The sequence below is a fragment of the Leucopleurus acutus genome (assembly GCF_964270905.1).
Source record: "Leucopleurus acutus genome assembly, chromosome: 1".
NCBI classification, from domain to species: domain Eukaryota; kingdom Metazoa; phylum Chordata; class Mammalia; order Artiodactyla; family Delphinidae; genus Leucopleurus; species Leucopleurus acutus.
Genome location: NC_139142.1, coordinates 62,978,140 through 62,998,235, shown reverse-complemented (window position 1 = coordinate 62,998,235; position 20,096 = coordinate 62,978,140). Strand labels below are relative to the sequence as shown.

The window sequence follows — 20,096 nt, the reverse complement described above, 5'->3', positions numbered from 1 at the left end:
CCTGGTATGAGAATTGCTACTCCAGCTTTCTTTTGATTTCTATTTGCATGAAATATCTTTTTCCATCCCCTCACTTTCAGTCTGTATGTGTCCCTAGGTCTGAAGTGGGTCTCTTGTAGACAACATATATACGGTTCTTGTTTTTGTATCCATTCAGCCAGTCTATGTCTTTTGGTTGGAGCATTTAATCCATTTACATTTAAGGTAGTTATCGATATGTATGTTCCTATTACCATTTTCTTAATTGTTTTGGGTTTGTTATTGTAGGTCTTTTCCTTCTCTTCTGTTTCCTGCCTAGAGAATTTCCTTTAGCATTTGTTGTAAAACTGGTTTGGTGGTGCTGAATTCTCTTAACCTTTTGCTTGTCTGTAAAGGTTTTAATTTCTCTGTCAAATCTGAGTGAGATCCTTGCTGAGTAGGGTAATCTTGGTTGTAGGTTTTTCCCCTTCATCACTTTAAATATGTCCTGCTACTCCCTTCTGGCTTGCAGAGTCTCTGCTGAAAGATCAGCTGTTAACCTTATGGGGCTTCCCTTGTGTGTTATTTGTTGTTTTTCCCTTGCTGCTTTGTTTTTCTTTTTCTTTTTTGTTTTTTTTTGCGGTACGTGGGCCTGTCACTGTTGTGGCCTCTCCCGTTGCGGAGCACAGGCTCCGGACGCACAGGCTCAGTGGCCATGGCTCACGGGCCTAGCCGCTCTGCAGCATGTAGGATCTTCCCAGACCGGGGCACGAACCTGTGTCCCCTGCATCGGCAGGTGGACTCTCAACCACTGTGCCACCAGGGAAGCCCTCCCTTGCTGCTTTTAATATGTTTTCTTTTTATTTGATTTTTGATAGTTTTGATTAATATGTGGCTTGGTGTGTGTCTCCTTGGATTTATCCTGTATGGGACTGTCTGTGCTTCCTGGACTTGGTTGACTATTTCCTTTCCCATATTAGGGAAGTTTTCAACTATAATCTCTTCAAATATTTCCTCAGTCTTTTTCTTCTTCTGGGACCCCTATAATTTGAATGTTGGTGCATGTAGTGTTGTCCCAGAGGTCTCTGAGAGTGTCCTCAATTCTTTTCATTCTTTTTTCTTTATTCTGCTCTATGGTAGTTATTTCTACTATTTTATCTTCCTGGTCATTTATCCGTTCCTCTACCTCAGTTATTCTGCTATTGATTCCTTCTACAGAATTTTTAATTTCATTTATTGTGTTGTTCATCATTGTTTGTTTGCTCTTTAGTTCTTCTAGGTTCTTGTTAAACGTTTCTTGTATTTTCTCCATTCTATTTCCAAGATTTTGGATCATCTTTACTATCATTACTCTGAATTCTTTTTCAGGTAGACTGCCTATTTCCTCTTCATTTGTTAGATCTGGTGGATTTTTATCTTGCTCCTTTATCTGCTGTGTGTTTTTCTGTCTTCTCATTTTGCTTATCTTACTGTGTTTGGGGTCTCCTTTTCACAGGCTGCAGGTTTGTAGTTCCCGTTGTTTTTGGTGTCTGCTCCCAGTGGCTAAGGTTGGTTCAGTGGGTTGTGTAGGCTTCCTGGTGGAGGGGACTAGTGCCTGTATTCTGGTGGATGAGGCTGGATCTTGTCTTTGTGTTGGGCAGGACCGCATCCGGTGGTGTGTTTTGGGGTGTCTGTGACCTTATTATGATTTTAGGCAGCCTCTCTGCTAATGGGTGCAGTTGTGTTCCTGTCCTGCTAGTTGTTTGGCATAGAGTGTCCAGCTCTGGAGCTTGCTCATCGTTGAGTGGAGCTGGGTCTTAGCATTGAGATGGAGATCTCTGGGAGGGCTTTCGCTGTTTGATATTATGTGGATCCGGGAGGTCTCTGGTGGACCAATGTCCTGCACTTGGCTCTCCCTTCTCAGAGGCACAGGCCTGACACATAGCCAGAGCACCAAGACCCTTTTGGGAGGTCAGAGGTCTTCTGCCAGCGTTCAGTAGGTGTTCTGTAGGAGTTGTTCCACATGTAGATGTATTTCTGATGCATTTGTGGGGAGGAAGGCGATTTCCACGTCTTAATCCTCCGCCATCTTGAAAGTCTCCCTTACAGAATTTTTATGAGAGGTTTTTTTGGGGGTTTTGCCTTCTCCTTTTGTAGTCTTCGCTTTTTCAGGTTTTTGTTTTCTTTAGTTGTTTTAGAGTCTAACATTTTGCAGGCTCTCCACAGCTGTCTGATAATTCTTTGCTGTCTGCTTATGGTTCAAGATGATCTAAAGAGCTGATTGGAAGCTCTGACTGTGTAGGTGGGGCTTGTTGCAGTTGACTTCACCAGCCGGGTGAACTGGGTGGGTCATTTGTTGGGGAGTTCCCAATAATCAGAATCTTTAGGTTTTTTTTCCTTTTTCACTGGTCACATTCCCCAAAGGAGAGTTTTCAGTCCTCTGACTGCAGGGTAAAGGCCTTCCTGCCAGCGTTCTGAGGGCCAATCACGGGGGGAAAATCTGAGTTTCTCTGCATTTTGCTTTCAGTATGCATGCATTCACTTAATCTCTACTTTCAGTATGGTGATCACACTGTCACATGCACTTGGTATGCCAGGCTAGATTTCCTCTGACTTACCACATCCTCGTAATGAATCTTCAGACTTCCCTCCCCTACCCCAGCAGGGGCAATATGGATGGGGGCAGGGGCACACAAATCTGGGAATCTAAAGTTTCTTCAGCAGCTTTTACCTGATTCTCCTTAGTTAACCGCACACCCCCATTTAGCCTCCCCCCTTTGCTTCTAGTTCTGGAGTCTTGAGAGGTTGGGTTGGATCTTAGCTGACCCATCTTCAAATTTGACTCCGTTGGATCTGCAGGGTTGGTTACCACTTGTCTGTCTGCTTTCTAGCTTCCAGATTTTACTGATGTTGTCTCCCCTCTTATTCTCCATGTTTCTGTGGGTTTGTCATTTTAGAAAGACTCTGTTTTTTGGGAGTTTTATTGGGAGTTTTTTGGGAGTTTTATTGGGAGTTTCAAGTGGGATTAAGTTTAGATGCACATGTTCTTTTTGCCTTCTAAACCTGAACGTTTATGTTCTACTCAACATGTTGAGAGATAAACACAAAAATCACCCAAGTCTATGATAATACCAAAAGAGTCTCTCTTTTCTTTCTCTTTTAAAATTTTATTCTCTTTCCTTTCCTTTTCCTTTTGTGTTGTTCTTTTTTCGGCGGGGGGGTGTTTGGGGGGATCAGTAGGGCTTGGGAGGTCTAAATTTACTAATCCAGACTGTACTGTCTAATAATAGCTAATATTTATTGAATATTTTTCCATGTGCTTTGTATCTACATGCATCGAAATTAATCTCCATAATAAGCCAGTTTATATCTCCATTTTACCAATGTTGAAACAGAGGCTCAAGAGGAAATGTAACAGAGGTCCACACAGCTCTGACCTCGTAGAACCAAAATTTGAACCCAGGCAGCTGGATGCTAAAGATTGTGCTCTTAATTACTATTACTATTTTATTACTTAATCACTATGCTATTAAATAGTAGATATAAATTGGAAAAGTCTCTTTTATGTCTCTATTAGTTTCGTTTACTGTGTAAACCCTTCTACTGTACAGATAGACAGCTTGGAACATTAACTGGAGATGTCCAAGGTATCTTTTATATACCTAGGTGTTTTATATGTTTTGAACTGACAGGGCTGTTCCAGAAAAAAAAGCAAATTGCTATAATGTACAATTGTGTATGGCTCTGCACCAAGACAAAAGCTGTGTGAAGCAGTGCAGGCATGGAGAAGCTACACAAAATTTCAGTCCTCCAGAGCCCTACTTATCATATTCTTTCTCTTTTAGTCATTAAATGGTGGCTTATGAGCCTGAAAGTGTTTACATACTTTCCCAGTGTGAACAAATTATTCCCTGTACATGGACGGGATCTAGAACCCTAGGATGTTTTTAATTAACCTTTTTTTTTTTTTTTTTTTTTTTTTTTTTTTTTTTTGCGGTATGCGGGCCTCTCACTGTTGTGGCCTCTCCCATTGCGGAGCACAGGCTCCGGATGCGCAGGCTCAGCGGCCATGACTCAACGGGCCCAGCCGCTCCGCGGCATGTGGGGTCTTCCTGGACCGGGGCACCAACCCGTGTCCCCTGCATCGGCAGGCGGACTCTCAACCACTGCACCACCAGGGAAGCCCTAATTAACTTTTAAAAGTGGAAATTAATATGCATCAGAATAAGTTAATTTAATCTTCCTGAAATTAGTTTTCAGTCTTCAAAATACTATCCTTTCCTGCCTCACAGTGATCAAGGAAACAGATATTCTACAGAAAAACTAAAAAGACCAAAGAATGCATGTAAATGTTTGGAGAAAAGTCACACCATGAGTCAGGAGCCAAATCTGCTGTCTTCTAGTCAGCTCTGACTCTCAGCTGGCTGGGGAAATCCATCCAGCTTAATGTTCTGAACATTTAGAAAATGTTTAATCATTTTCCAAAAGGCTGGATAACTGTGTGGATGCTAATGGCATAGACTGGAGAAGACATGGCAGGCAGGAAACACATCCCACACTTGACAGGATGTTCCCAAGTCAGGAAGGGCATTTCTCTTCCTTAGTAGAATTGTTTCATTGATTAAAGACAATATGAGATCATTGAAATCTCCCTAAAATATCAATGACTAACGAAAGCAGGATATAGGACACGGTGAGTCTCATATAAACCAGTGGGATCATTTATGACATCATAATAAAGTAGTAGTATTTTGTGTATATACTTTCTTCCAAGAGATTGAAAGAGCTTTATAGACTCAGTCAGTCATCAGAGTTTTAAATCTGTGCTTAAAGCACATGGTCCCAGAGGTGGGAGCAGGACTCCAGCTCAGTGTCAGCCTCTCCTTTCTGGAACTATGCCACCAGGCTTATGAAATTTCCACTCCTTGAATACCACCCAGTGAAAGCTTCCCCCTCTCTCCTCATCCCAGCTTCTGCTGCTTCTCTAAAACACTTCCTTTTCTCACCTTCTTCCAATACTCCTATCTTCATTAAATGCTCATCTGGATCTTACACGGTATACAGCACTTGAACAGTTCAGCAAGGAAATATCATTGACCTTTAAGTAAAGAGTGATATTTCTTCCTTCCACTCTCTCTGGCAAGCAGCAGTAACTCTCAAACGTAGAACTGAGACTGAGACTACCAGTGAGTAGCTGGCAGATGAAAACATGTGAGAGCCTTGAGCCACAACCTTGGTGAGTTTCCTGCACTCTCCTCCTTGGTGGCATTTCCAGAGGTACACAGAAAAATGGTGAATTCAGCATTCACTCAAGGACTATTTCTAAGACAGGGATTCTCTTTCCAAAACTTAGTTCAAGAGAAAAGTGAAAGGAACAAAGACAAAGAAGAGAATGAAACTGGATATTAGCTTACCTGCAGCCTGTAGGAACATAGAAACAAGTAGAAAACTCCATTGTTCTAGTATAAGTTATGACTTCCCTTGTTTCTTCTGCTGTTAACTTTGTGGAATGCACAGTGCATCAGTTACAAACACTGTGTTTGTGGTCTTCTGAGTTTGACAACACTGCCTCCATAGAGTTCCTCAATCATTGTGCCCTGAAGTGGTTTCATTTTGTCTTAGTTTGTAGGAAACAATTGTCAAAATTAATTAATGCATGAAAGAAAATGATCCAAAGAGTCTTTATTTTCTTTTCCTACTTTCTCTTGTCTGCCTTTGACTTAACACCATCATATCCTGCAAGACACCCAGACTCCAATAGGAAACCCCCCCGGAGCATCCATCCTAGTTCACGCCCCATGTTGCCATGAGGTTGTCTTTAGTGAAGCAATAGCATAAAAAGTGGACATATGTTTCCGGCTTTAGGGTTCCAAATGACCAGTGTGTAACTGGTATCTTTTCATGTGGAACAATATGCAGGCTATTTGTGGTTGTTTTAAGAATTTCTCTTTAATTTTTTATGGAATTTTAAGTTTTTCTACTTATAAATAACTCAAAATAGTCTCTTTAATGTCAACATTCTGTTTAAAATTAATCTGCTTTCCTTCCCCAGCTCAGGTGCTGAACTACAGGTGTGTGTGTGTGTGTGTGTGTGTGTGTGTGTGTGTGTGTGTGTGTGTGTGTAAAGAGGGGGCAGCTCAAAGATGAAATCACCTCGTGTCCTCCTTGGTGTGAGCACTTGCATGGCTTTATCTGAGAAAAGTGAGGCCTCCAAAAGCTTAGACCCATCGAGTGCATGAGGCCTTGCTCCTCAAACATGCTACCTGGTTGCAATTTGCACCTATAACAGCTTCTAACTGTTTCCAGGGAGAATAATTTCTACTTTAATCAAGCTCCCCTTCTATATCAGGTCCTTTAAAGAAAACTCTCCAGGGCTGAGTGCAAGAATCTTCAAACTTTCCTTGGTTCCTGAGAGCAATTGACACTCATTCATTTCACACATCGAATAGCAGCATCAGAAGCTGCCAGGGAATGACACTGGGTGCAGTGTCCACGGAGTGCTGGGCTCTAACAGCAGAAGAGAATTGGGGGGCTGCTCCTAAGGCTAAGATAAGTAGAGCTTCTCACAGTTCCCTCACTGATTCATTAAAGGGGGGCAGGGAGATTGGACAGAAGGTGGAGAGAGAGGTAGTTGAGGAAGGAAACAGACTTCAGCACTAAAATGCAGCCCCCTGGGACCACCTTATCAAATAGACCCCTAGGTGTTTCCTGAAGTCATTAAAAGGAAGAGACATTGTCAGAGAGAGCCTGGCCTGAAAGCCAGGTGGTTTGGATCATTTCTCCAAAAATCTTTTCATTTTACAAATTGCGAGTGATGACATTTTACATGTTTGTTGATGATGACTTGATAAATGACAACGCTGTTAAGGAGGGTCGGGGGCACCTTATTCACATTTTAGAATTAAAGAGATCTGAACAAATAAATGAGATAGGAATTTGGAATTCCTGACTCAGGCCAGAACCCCAAACCACAGATCTTATACTATGTAAATATCAATTTGGACTGGTATCTTTAATAGTAAATAGATAGAGTGATATTAGATGACTGATGTTTCCATTATGGTTCCACCTGGAAATGCCTTTTGACCAAATGTTTGCGTGGAGCAAGGGGCAGCCGATCAATTGTTATCCCGATCATTATCCCACACTGCAGCCAGGATGCAGAGGGCTGTACATCTCCCCATTGTCCCCGCTGCTGCCACCTCCAGCCTCGCCTGCGCTTTTGCGCTTTTACATCCGCAGTCCGCTTGGCTCCCACTCTCAGTCTCGCGCCAGCTGCATCTCATCTGCGCCACAGGCAGCCCTCAAGCCTCCTCTACCACCCCCTCCAGCCTCCCTGGACCACTGACTCACGTGTGGCACACAGAAAATGGAAGCTATCAGGAGGAATGACCTCACGTGTTGACGTAGTCACCGCACACAGGTGCACCAACCACGCAATCAAACCAACGAGCCTGTGCTCAAACTCACCTCGGTGCAAGAGGTATTCTCATTGCCTGTTCTCTAGATCTCCCCCTTTCTCAGAACCTTGTTCTCGCAATTATCCCTTCTATGCCTGTATCTTCAGCCTCTACCTTGCTATTGACTTTTCCTGACCAGAAGAGAAACATTCTCAAGTCTCTTCCATCTTAAAAAAACAAAAACAAAACCTCTTCCTTACTCAGTGAAGCTTCTGGAAGGTTGGAGGTTCTAAAGAGGCCACACCACTCAGTATCTGAAATGAAAAGCATAATTGATTGTGATTTTTGGTAAGCAAAAAAGAGCCGTGCTTGTAAGACAGTCTCTCTGGACAAAGCAGACTGCAGCTTTATATAGAGAGTTTAGGAAACCAAGTGAATTCGCCATCCTGCCCCCCATGGCATCATCAAAGTGCCGCCTCTGGGGTGCAGGCCATGTTTTGGTGTTTCTGTAGCGCTGATGCCTCATCTCGCCTTCCTTCTTGAAACGCTCCTTATAGTCTTTCTGAGAGACTGGTCACTGTCTCCTGGTTCTCTTCTATCTCTCTGGCCATTCCTCAGCTTCCATGAATGGCTTTTCTTATAACTCTGTCATTTAAGTAATAGTATTCCTCAGTTTTCATCCTCTGCTCCTTTCCTTCTGAGTCTGTTAGACCTCTTCCATTTGCTGATGGCGCCTGCCCATATGTGTTTCCTGATGACGCCAAATCTTTATTTTATCTCAAAGCCCTCTCCTAAATGAGTCACCTGACTGGCTGCCCATTGGGCATCTCCCGCCTGGGGATATCACGAGCTCCACCTCTCGTAGACCCTGTCTCGCTGCCATCCATCATCCATCCAGTTGTCCAACTCTTCTTTGGTTTATTCCTCTCCCTGTTTCCTACATTCAGTCAATGACTAAGTCTGATCAGTTCTGCTTTACTCACAGAGGGCTCCCTTCTCTCCATCCTTACTGCCAGCACCTCAGTTCTCATTATCTGTTACCTGAATTACTGCAGAAGCCCCCTTACTTGATCTCCCTATTCTAGTCCAGCCTTCTTACAATCCACAATTCTGACCTCTCTAAATGGGTAGTCATGTCACGCTCCTGTTTAAATCCTTTGTTTTTCTCCACTGCTTTCAGGTGGTAAAAGATTCCTTATCATGGTTTACACGGACCCCTGTGATCTGACCCCTACAGTCATTTCCAGCCTTATATCTCACACTCCCTGTGTCAACCTCCCACACCTCGGCGGTTCCCTGAATTCAGCACGCTAATAAAGAGCCCCCACCTTCAACATGCTGCTTCTTGTCCTTGGAAACTCCCATTCCTTGCCCGGATTAATTCATCTGAAAACACAGCTCAGCCGTTGCTTCCTTTGTGGCGACTTCCCTGACCACTGTCCCTACCCCTGGTCTGATTTAAGTGCCCATTCTTTGTCCTCCTCCTTAGCACTTTTTACATCACATTACAGTCATTTGACTGCAACCTCCTGGAGGCTAGGGATAAATGTGTCTTTATATCGGTATCTGCATCCCCAGTACCCTCTGCCTAGTGACTGACAGAGAAGTTGTTCATTTTTGATGAATGACCTGACCTTTTCACTTTATCAGGGCCACAATTTTAAATGTACACATGCACACTCATACATACCCAAAAAACCCTTGAATCTGATCAAGTCTCTAGGTCTAACTACCAATTTATAGGAAACATAGAAAGACTAGAGAATATGTTACATGATACCACAGGGATGCTGTTAGCAAAATCTAAATGTGGGAACTTCCATCAGACTAGCCTCTGCATTTCTTTAACTGCAGTCAAGCCATCGCAATGTATGGAGTTCTTTTAGATGCCGATTTTTTTAAAAAGTATGTAACCTAGAGAAATGTAAATACTGATTGTATGTTTGATATTAAGGAATTATTGTTAATTTTTTTAGATGTGATAATGGTATTATGCTTATTTTTTTAAGAGTCCTTATATTTAGAAATACATTCTGACATATTCACAGTTGAAATGATATGATGTCTAGGATTTGTTTCAAAGTAATCCGAGGCAGAAGTAGGTGCGGATATAGATGAAATTGGATTGGCCATGACCTGATAATTATTGAAGCTGGGTGATGGGCACATCATGCTATTCTGCTTATTTTTGTTTGTATTTAAAATTTTCTGTAGTAAAACTTTTTATTGTGGTAAAATATACGTAACGTACGATGTATCATTTTAACCATTTTCAAGTGTATGATTCAGTGGCATTAAGTACTTTACGTTGTTGTGCAACAATCCCCGTCATCCATCTCCAGAACTTCTTCATCTTCCCAGACTGAAACTCTGTCCTCATTAAACAATAACTCCTTATTTCCCCTTCTCTGGCCCCTGGCAACCACCATTCTATTTTCTGTCTCTGTGAATTTGACTACTCTAGGTAACTCGTATAAATGAAATCATACAATATTCATCCTTTTGTGTCTGACTTATCGTCCTCAGGGTTCATCCAAGACCAAACTGGGCCTTCATAGGAAGGATAAAGGAGTATGTGACAAATATCCATGTGTACAGAATGGTCGGTATCCTGGAAAAGGCCATCCTCCCTTTGAGACTCTGAACAGGGATTAGGTTTAAATGAGAGAGATGTGGAAGAGTTTCCTTGAGCTTAGGGCAGTCCTGATGACAAGAAGCCAAGATCCACTCTGGGGGACTTCCATGGTGGTGCAGTGGATAAGACTCCATGCTCCCTGGGGCTTCCCTGCTGGCACAGTGGTTGAGAGTCCGCCTGCCGATGCAGGGGACACGGGTTCATGCCCCAGTCTGGGAAGATCCCACATGCCGCGGAGCGGCTGGGCCTGTGAGCCATGGCCGCTGAGCCTGTGCATCCGGAGCCTGTGCTTCACAACAGGAGAGGCCACAACAGTGAGAGGCCTGCGTACTGCAAAAAAAAAAAAGACTCCATGCTCCCAATGCAGGGGCCCCGGGTTTGATCCCTGATCAAGGAACTAGATCCCACATGCATGACACAACTAAGAGTTTGCATGCCACAACTAAGGAGCCCGTGTGCCACAACTAAGGAACTGGCGAGCCACAACCAAGGAGCCTGCCTGCTGCAACTAAGACCCGGTGCAAGCAAATAAATAAATACTAAAGGGAAAAAAAAAAAAAAGATCCACTCTGGGATGTTCTCAACCTGGAGAACCCAGAGATGGTGAGGACAGTTCTGGACTTGCCTAAGGAGTCTGGAATCTGAGCCACACAGTAGAGCAAAATGCACAGTACAGCTGATTCTAGAGAATATTTAAAATTCCAAATTGATTCCAGAACTCTGGGTATTCAGTAGCTCAAGGTTAAGCTGGAATCAGATCTCACCCACCTCCCCTCCCACATTGCTCCTTAAGATGTCTAAAGGATGATTCTCCAAAAACCAGAAGAGTAAAAACAAATTGCAGCTTAATATTTGGTGCAAACATTTTCTGGTTTGGCTTCTATTCTAATTTGTTTTGTGTCTGGTAGGAATACATAAGAGGGTTGTTGTTTTTTTTTAATTCATAAGTGACATTAATCATAAGTGACTTACTTTTGGTGTAAAACTTCTGAAAGGTAGTTCCTGAGCTTAGGGTAAAAATACAATTGGCAGAGCTACATGTGGTAGAAATAAGTGCATAGGGATGCTCAGGAAATAGAAAAGCTGCCTGAGAGGTGGGAGAGGCCAATGAGAGCAAGAGCTTTTCTGAGTAATCCTAAATAGCAAGTGTAACTTCCTCTCCCTATTCTTAACTTTTTACCTCCCCCTCTGCAGTCTCTGACATTTCCTGAGTTGTGTGGACTGTAGATCTTCAAAACTCTAAAGTCTTTGGGATTTGATGTCTACAGACATTAGAAGTTCTATGCCAGTTCTTCCAGCAAGATAGCTATAATCAATATGCCTCGTATATAGGAATATTCATTACAGGATAAGTTCAGGAAGGAGGGTTTTGGAAACAACCCAAATATCCATCGACATGAATAGATAAACAAAATGTTGTATATACACACAATGGAATACTATTCAGGCTTAAAAAGGAATAAAATTCTGGTATGTGCTCTGTCTTTTAATTGATGTATTAAAACCCTTTATATTTTATGTTATTATTGATACGTTAGGGCTTATGCCTGCCATTTTATTTTTTGTTTTCTATCATCTCTGTTTTCTGTTTCTGTTTTATTTTTCCTGCCTTCCTATGGGCTACTTTAACTTTTTTTAGAATTCCATTTTTATGTGTCTATAGTGGGTATTTTGTTTTGTTTTTTAATCATGTTTTTGAGTATACTCTTTGTATAGCTTTTTTTTTTTTTTGCGGTAGGGCCTCTCACTGTTATGGCCTTTCCCGTTGCGGAGCACAGGCTCCAGACGCTCAGGCTCAGCGGCCATGGCTCACGGGCCCAGCCGCTGCGCGGCATGTGGGATCTTCCCGGACCGGGGCGCAAACCCGTGTCCCCTGCATCGGCAGGTGGACTCTCAACCACTGCGCCACCAGGGAAGCCCCTGTATAGCATTTTTAATGGTTGCTCTAGGTACTACATGTGTATACACACACACACACACACATATAACATTACAGTCTCCTGGTGTTATCACTCCAGCAGGTTTTCTGTGTTGCTAGACTGCGTCTTTTCTGGTCCTTTGGCTAGTGAGAACTGGCCTTTGTTGGTCTTTTTTTTGTCTGCATCCATTGGCATTTCCAGGTTGCTGCCTTCTTGATCTCCAAGTATAGGATATATGAGGCAAAAAGGAAATCCAAGCAACACCAACATGTCATTCCTCATGTCCCAAGGTCCCTAGCCAGTCTACCTTTTTGTCTCTACTTTTCAAAGTCTTACGTTTGTTTTATATATAACATCTGGGGTTTTAGTTGTACGTGGTGGAAGAAATAGGGAAAAGTACATCCACTCCATCTTCCCAGAAGTGGAAATTTCTCCCCATTTTATTTTTTATCTAACATAGAATTAAGGTGAATTTACTTTTTCTTTACTATTCTGAGTATACCTATGACTCTGACCCAGCCCACTGGACCCAGCCTTGGAATTTACCCCAGAGGAAGTAGGCTCATAGCTAGATTGTCCACAGAATTTCAGGCAAGTGCCTCTATTCCATACACTCATCTTTCTTTCCTGTGTCTTTATTCTCCCTTGTTTGTATCATTCTCAGAGAGCTGCTACTAGTAGAGACCTCTCAGCCACAAGATGGTGCCTCAGAGTAGCTCAGGGTAAGCCTTTTCTGCTGGTCCTTGGGCCCCTACATTTAACTTAATATTAGTAAACTCAAGGCTATTTATCTAAACCAAGGTATAGATGTGAAGACCCAATTGTGTTTTTCTTTAAGCCATGTCTTCTCAAATGCATGGAATCAGTATCAAAAATTGGTTTTGTTTGATTTTTTTTTGTATCTTTACAATAACTTTGTGGGAATTCATATAGGAATTTTTAGAAAGCAATCGTCATTCCTCTTAATGAATCCAGTTGTCATTTTGTATCTGGGCTCGTTGAAAATAATCTGTAATCTCAGCATAGCTTTAATAAAGGAATGTTATAAATGCACTTTGAAGGAGATGTACTCTCAATGTCTTTTGGGGTGTTTGAATCCATGAACCGAAGTTTTTTAGTGAAGATGTTTACTTTTAATTACTAACCCAACTTTTAAAATAGTGGCTTATAAGATTATGTAAAAATGCATAGAATAAATAGACTGGCAAAAACATGTTAGCAGTCTTTGGGTAGTGAGGTATGAGTGATTTCTTCTTTCACCTTCTTGTCTATATTTTTCAAGTTTTCAATAATGAGCTACTTTTATGATAGATTAAAAATAGAGGTAGGCATATTCTTCAGCTAATCAGAAAATGTTCATTAACCATCCAGTATATGTAGAGCCATCTTCCCAGGCTTGACAGTTGGGTAAGAAAATTATTAGGCACTCCCTCACTAAAGGCAGGGGCCATGTCTTTCAAAATTTTGTAAGCTGTGATACCTACCATGTGCCTTATACATAGAGAGGCCTGGGAAATAACTGTTGAATGAACACAGAAGCCATTATTCATAGCTTTGAAGGGAAGAATTTTATTTTACTGGTCATAAAGCTTTGGGTCAGAGTCCTCACACTGGTCTTGATACACTTCTCTGCTTGAGTATCAGCTCACATTCAATGGCCAACTTGTGTCTATTCTGTCCTTTAATTCTAGAACTAAGAATTCATGATAATAAAACTCACTACTGTTTCCTAAAATAATAAGATTAGTAATGGAGTTGGATGGGCAAAAAAAATACATAAATCCAAAGCATTAAACAGTAATTTAAAAATTCAGCCCTTGTTAATTCATTATTAGGCTAACAGGAGTCTGCATGTGTATTAGACATAACAGGTACTCAAGCAATATTTGACAACTGACCAAATAAATAAATGAAATTTTATTGATCAGAGAATTTTAAATAATATCCTGAAAGTCTACATGGGAAGAAATTTATGAGTAAGGGGAAGCTAGACTAGAGAAAATGCCTTTTCTAACCAAGACCCAAGAAAATTAAGGATTTCTTCAGTGACTTTCAACTGGTGATTTTCGTAGGCCCAGCAGTTGTTTTTTTTTTAATAAAAAAATTTTTTTAATTTTATTTACTTTTGGCTGCGTTGTGTCTTCGTTGATGCACACGGGCTTTCTCTAGTTGCGGCGAGTAGGGGCTACTCTTGGTTGTGGTGTGTAGGTTTCTCATTGCGGTGGCTTCTCTTGTTGCAGAGCATGGGCTCTAGGGTACACGGGCTTCAGTAGTTGTGGTGCGTGGGCTCAGTAGTTGTGGCACATGGGCTTCGTTGCTCCGCAGCATGTGGGATCTTCCCAGACCAGGGATCGAACCAGTGTCCCCTGCACTGGCAGGCAGATTCTTATCCACTGCACCACCAGGGAAGTCCCAGCCCAACAGTTTTTATAAATTACAGAACTTTTATACTTCTGATACACTATTATATAACTTAAGTTATAGTTTTTCATTAGCTTTTACATATTATACTTAGTAATATCCATTAATAGCTTAGTGTAATAGGTTGTACATAAAAGTAATCTATGGACTTTTCCTTATGAAATAATGAATGTAAGCAAGCTCACCAAAGTACTAGATTTACTAAAAATCCCAGTGTAAACTTTTGAGAGGAGTTCATGTGCGCACAAGACATGTGGAAAGTGGAGAGAATGGGGAGTAGATTCACTGAGTGGAAAATAAGCTAGAGAATGGAAATTGACAGACCTTTGGGGGGAAAAAGGGATTTCAGTGAAAGGTAGCAGTCTCAGCAGAGTCATGACATGGAAAAGTTGACTGAAAAGTCGGTATTCTGGCCATTTACAAACTTAAAAAAAAAAAGTAGAACCCTTTACTCAAATGAAAACCTATGCAGAATACCAATATATAAATACTGTATACAAAAGCTGAGCTGTTTGGGTTGAAACAAGGTTGGGAGTGTGTAGGAACCAAACCCCATCCTTCTTAGTCCCCCTGCCTCTATCCCCATGGACTCTAGGGAACACGGTCTATGCTTAGAAACCTCCCCAGGTATCCAGTGTAGCCTGGCCGGTGGGCAGGTGTTAGACATTAAGTTGTGACAAGGGAGCATTTTCCTCATGCTTATTTGCAAAGATGGACTGTTATTTTAAGGAATGTTTTCTCACCTCTTACCGGAAAAGACTATTTGACCATTGAGATTACCATCTGCAAGAATCAATCCCCTTACTTGAGATTCTTCCCTTGACCCTCTTGGGGACTGGCTTTGTGTTTTTTAGCTCTTAGATGTGGTCTCTCAACTAGCCAAGCAGAATCTTCACGTGCTGGTCCTGGGCCGGAAGCATATGTTAAAGCAGAATTCCCGGTGGAGGAAGGATGATATGGAAAAGGTGCAAAAGCAAGCCAGCTTCTTTTTTGCTGACAACATGTAGGTATTGAAGTTATTAAGTGAGTTACACTAGGCTTCAGTCATCTGCTTGTTACCAATTTTTTGCCATTTTTAAAAGTGCATGTGTGTGTACGTATGTATGTATGTATATATATTCAGCCTCATTCCAAAAAAAAAAAAAATTAAGACAGCTTACAAAAATATAGTTTTTACAACAGGATAAACTTAAATAGATGAGGAAATCTGGTTAAAGGAGAAATAAATTAAAGCCCAAAATGAGATTAGTACACAGAATGCATGCCATACATTCCTAAATAGATCATTTAACAAATATTTTACAAATACGAGCACCTTCTGTGTTCTTGGAGAAACAGCAGTGAACAAGACCAAGTCCCTGCCCTCTTGTGACTTAACAGTAAACAAATAAACAGGTAATGTAATTCCAGGCAGTGATTAAAACTGTGAAGACCATGAAGCAGAGTAAGGAGCTGGAAGGGGACTAGGTCGGGGATAGGTCAGAGGGGAGTGGAAAAAGCCTTTGGGAGGGGGCAGATCTGAAGGGAACGAGTGAGTCATTTGAGAAAGGGCGAAGGGTGGTGGGAAGAAGCTACCAGGCAGAGGGAACAGCAAGTGTTGAAAAGGGCTTGAGGCAGGAATGAGGAAGGCTGGCAGGCCAGTGTGGATGGGCTGGGGGCAGCAAGAGGGAAGGTAGTCAGTTCTGAGGTCCGAGAAAAGGCAGGGACCACATTGCAGAGTTCCTCGTGGGCTCTGGATTTTATTCTCAATGTAAAGGGAATGTTGCTATGAGCTACAGCTTCCCAGGAAGCCAAAGGAACATGGAAAACATGGTCAGCGACAAAATATACAGTGTCCACAGAGTATGAAAAAGCAGCTGATCGGAAGGAGCACAGATCCACAACAGCACGTATTAACTTTCAGCATGCGTTTAGGTTTTCACACTGTTCATGCCGACAAAGGTTTACTTCCGACTTTGCACGGATAATGAGCGCACCTCAGCCCCAAGTCTAGGTTTCATTAGATTGAATGTTATAACTTCAAGGTTTGTCAGTATTCCCCAAATCATTTCTTCTTAAAAAGGTCAAATGGGGGAATTCCCTGGCAGTCCATTGGGTAGGACTCGGCACTCACTGCCGTGGCCCAGGTTCAATCCCTGGTCGGGGAACTAAGAATCCTGCAGGCTGCACAGCGCGTTCCCCTCCTCCCCCGAAAAGAAAGGTCAAATGGCATTCAGTGCACAAAGCTGGAAGCTAACCCCTGCTTCAGATCCCAAACCAAATCCCATTTTTCTTTAGCTAAGCCCTTTTATTTATTCATGGGAGGGGGGTGCTTCCATCTCTCCAGGACTATAAGACAATAATAATGCTCTTCATGCAGTCACCTTAGGCAATACTGGGTAAACCTTAAGAGCTCAGGCTTGGGAATGAATCCACCCAGGTTTAAATCATGGCCCTGCCGCTTCCTGTCTGGGAAGGCGTTTCCCTTCTCTCTGTTTTCTTTTCTTCATATGCAACCCTCATGAGGATTAATGAGAAGATAACTTGCAAATCATACAGCACCAAGTACATGGCAGGTGTGTATGTTTGTTGCTGTCACCATCATCATTATTCTTCTTAGGTGGAAGAACTGGATAAATGCAGTGTTATAACCAAGAAGCCTGTTGGAAATTGGTCTCATGTTTGGTTTGGAGCCTGTATTTATTGCATACACTGAAGTTCCCAACCCAGTTGTAAAGATTGACTCAGGGACATTCTATGGCTTTGGATTTGAGTATTTACATTTGTAACATTAACTCTGTTTTCCATTAATGTGCCGAAGAAGCCTGTTCAACCACACGGTAGAGAGAGCAGTATAGTGAATCCCCACGTGGCTGTCGCCCCGCTCCAACAGTCAACATCATTTGTTAACCTTGCTCCATACAACTTCCACATGTTTTCTCTTTTCTTTTCCTCTCTCTTTTTCCTGGAGATTTTTCAGACAGATCCCAGTTGTTTTATCATTTCACTTGAAATACGTCAGTATAAGGTAAACTTTAAAGGGTCCACTTCGGGTCATTTGGATCAAGGCATAGGGCTTATCACATGTTGCTGTCCAAATCTCCTGAGCCAAGGTAGCCACCACTGTTTCTACAGCACATGTATTCAAGTGGTCAGCGCTGATGTTGAGGGCCCATTGGCGGCTTTGTGCTCCTGCCTCTTCTCAAGTTGGAGGTGCCTTTGGGTGCTGATCAGGATGACTACCCAGAAGCTGCTTGGGGATAGCCAGTTTCCGCTTTGAGGTCAGCCCCTTACTTTTGCAAGAAATTGTCATCCTGCCCTGTTAGTATTATGAATTTGGGTGAGGAAAGGAGATGGGGAAAGGTGTGCTCTGTGGTGGATGAAGCAGATAGGAAACACACCCTGGGAACACAGAGACCCAGCTTTTGAGTATGAAGAGAGAATTACTGTTAGAGTCCTCCATTCTAGTGGAAGAGCCCAGTTGAGCTGCTAAGAATCCCTAGCATTAGCATTCCTTTCCCCTTAGCCTTCCATCTGTGTTCTAGATAGTGTTGTCTACCAGCTAGGACTTGCAGGCGGCTCTTACGTATCACTGAGATCATGTCAGTTAGGAAAGCAGAACACTTCTGAGGAAAGTGAGTAAGAAAACAGCATGGTGAAGAATGCTATTCTTTGCCTCTTTGGGCGTGTGCTTGACTGTGTTCTTTCTTATGCCTGACTCAGCTCAGAGGACGATCCATTCCTTCTGTATGCCACACTGCACTCGGGGGACCACTGCAAATTTATCACAAAAGATCTGATGCGGGACCACAAGGCCTGTCTGCCTGATGCCAAGACCCAACGCCTGTTCTTTAAGTGGCAGCAGGGACATCAGCTGGCAATTGTTAGTAGGCATCCGGGATCAAAAATAACATTTCAGGTATGTTACCTGTTCTCTACGTAATGTCAGCAGAGCCAAGTAGATAGTAAGAATGCGGCATAGTCAAAGAATGTTGCAACTAGTTCTCAATGTTTTATTTTACTTTTAAATATTGATTGATTGATTGATTGATGTATTTGGCTGCACTGGGTCTTAGTTGCGGCATGCATGCAGGATCTAGTTCCCTGACCAGGGATCGAACCCAGGCCCCATGCATTGGGAGCACAGAGTCTTAACCACTGGACCACCCGGGAAGTCCCTCAATGTTTTATTTTTCTCAGCTTTAGTTTGGTATTTGGAATTACCCAGATCCTAGAAACACAGAGTCTGCCAGAGCAAAGTTTTCATAGGCCAACCCCACGTTAATTGACATATTGAAAACACCTGGAATGTCATCAGTTGTGACATGAGTTATGTCATCAATTACAAATCCTCATATGTGTTTTTTATTCTCCTGTTTATTTGCAATAGCTCAAAATTCCTTATTCCTTATGGTTCATCATAACTTCTATTTCTGCTAAATAACTCCTTTTTCCTGTTTAATCCACTGCTGTGGCACAGTCTCAATTGAGTTCTTTTTTGATTCTAGTTTAAATACCTGTAAGTACAAGGATTCCTCCTGTGTGAAAGCAAAGGGAGAAAATCTAAAGGCGAGTTACTACAGAAAAATACACTAGCCAATGATAAATATGGTCCAGTGGTCAAAAAATATGTAAAACAACATTTATAGGAAATATGGTATCAAATTACCACAGAGATACAGTCACTAACAGTTCTGTTAGTTTCGAGCGTACAGCAAAGTGATTCAGTTATACATATATGTGTGTGTGTATACACACACACACATATATATATATATATATATATTCTTTTTCAGATTCTTTTCCATTATAGGTTATTACAAAATATTGAGTGTAGTTCCCTGTGCTATACCGTAGGTCCTTGTTGTTTACCTGTTTTACATATAGTAGTGTGTATGTGTCAATCCCAACTCCTAATTTATCCCACCCCCTACGGCCCCCCACGCCCGGCATTCATCTTCACAGAATTAGCTGCTCTTTCAAAATCCATTGTTAAGTAAGACAGAGAATACATCTCTGAAGCAAACTGAGAAGCTGTCAGAAGAGAAAGGGAAATGGCTAGGTATTCCTTTAGTGTTGTTCTCAATGTGTGGTTCCCTTTTAAATTCAACAGCATATTCTCATCTATGACACCGTGGTGCAAACAACGGGAGACTCGTGGCACATACCTTATGATGACGACGTGGTGGAAAGATATTCCTACGAAGTGCCAACCAAATGGCTTTGCCTTCACCGGAAGACATAAAGACTCTTACCCCCATGCTAAACTTGTGTTTGGGTGTCCTCCTGGTTGACATCAGAGCTCTTAAGTTGATGGTTGATGCTTGTTTAGAGCATTGCTTCTGTCCTGTCTGATCCAGTTTGTCCTGTTTGGTCCAGTTGGTTTGCATATCAATAAATTGATTTTTTAATTAAATAAGATATATCTTTTCATAACCGGTTGCATTTTTTCCCCTAACATTTGTTAGGATTTGAGGCTTATCCAAAGTTGGGGAACTTGGTGCAGAGTGATACCTACCTTTCTCCTATTGAGCCAGCTATTCCGCTTACTTGGGCAACAGGGTCTTCTGGTATCCATTTTGCTACCCTTCCAGGTCCACCAATAGCAGAACCAATCCATCTGGCCCTGGGCTCTGGGTTGTTTGTAAACCCTTTCTCCATTTCTGATATCATCTCATCCTCTCATGTTATCTCCTTCCGACACTGAATCACTTGTGGTCCTCTCTGATGAGCTGGCCCAGATGTCAGAGGTGTATTAGCAACTTCTACTTATCACCCAATGATTTGGGTTGGAGGAAAGGGGGC

General features: G+C 42.1%; 1 protein-coding gene across 1 annotated transcript in view; it reads left to right on the top strand.

Annotated features, from left to right (window-relative positions):
• Nucleotides 1–19,659, top strand: part of PRORP (protein only RNase P catalytic subunit) — a 128,317-nt gene extending 108,658 nt beyond the window's left edge. The window contains exons 6-8 of the mRNA XM_082844645.1: nucleotides 15,167–15,315; nucleotides 18,015–18,210; nucleotides 19,405–19,659. Coding sequence (XP_082700771.1) covers nucleotides 15,167–15,315; nucleotides 18,015–18,210; nucleotides 19,405–19,536 — 477 coding nt within the window. The 3' untranslated portion in view covers nucleotides 19,537–19,659. The remainder of the gene's footprint in view (nucleotides 1–15,166; nucleotides 15,316–18,014; nucleotides 18,211–19,404) is intronic.
• Nucleotides 19,660–20,096: the final 437 nt, after the last annotated feature.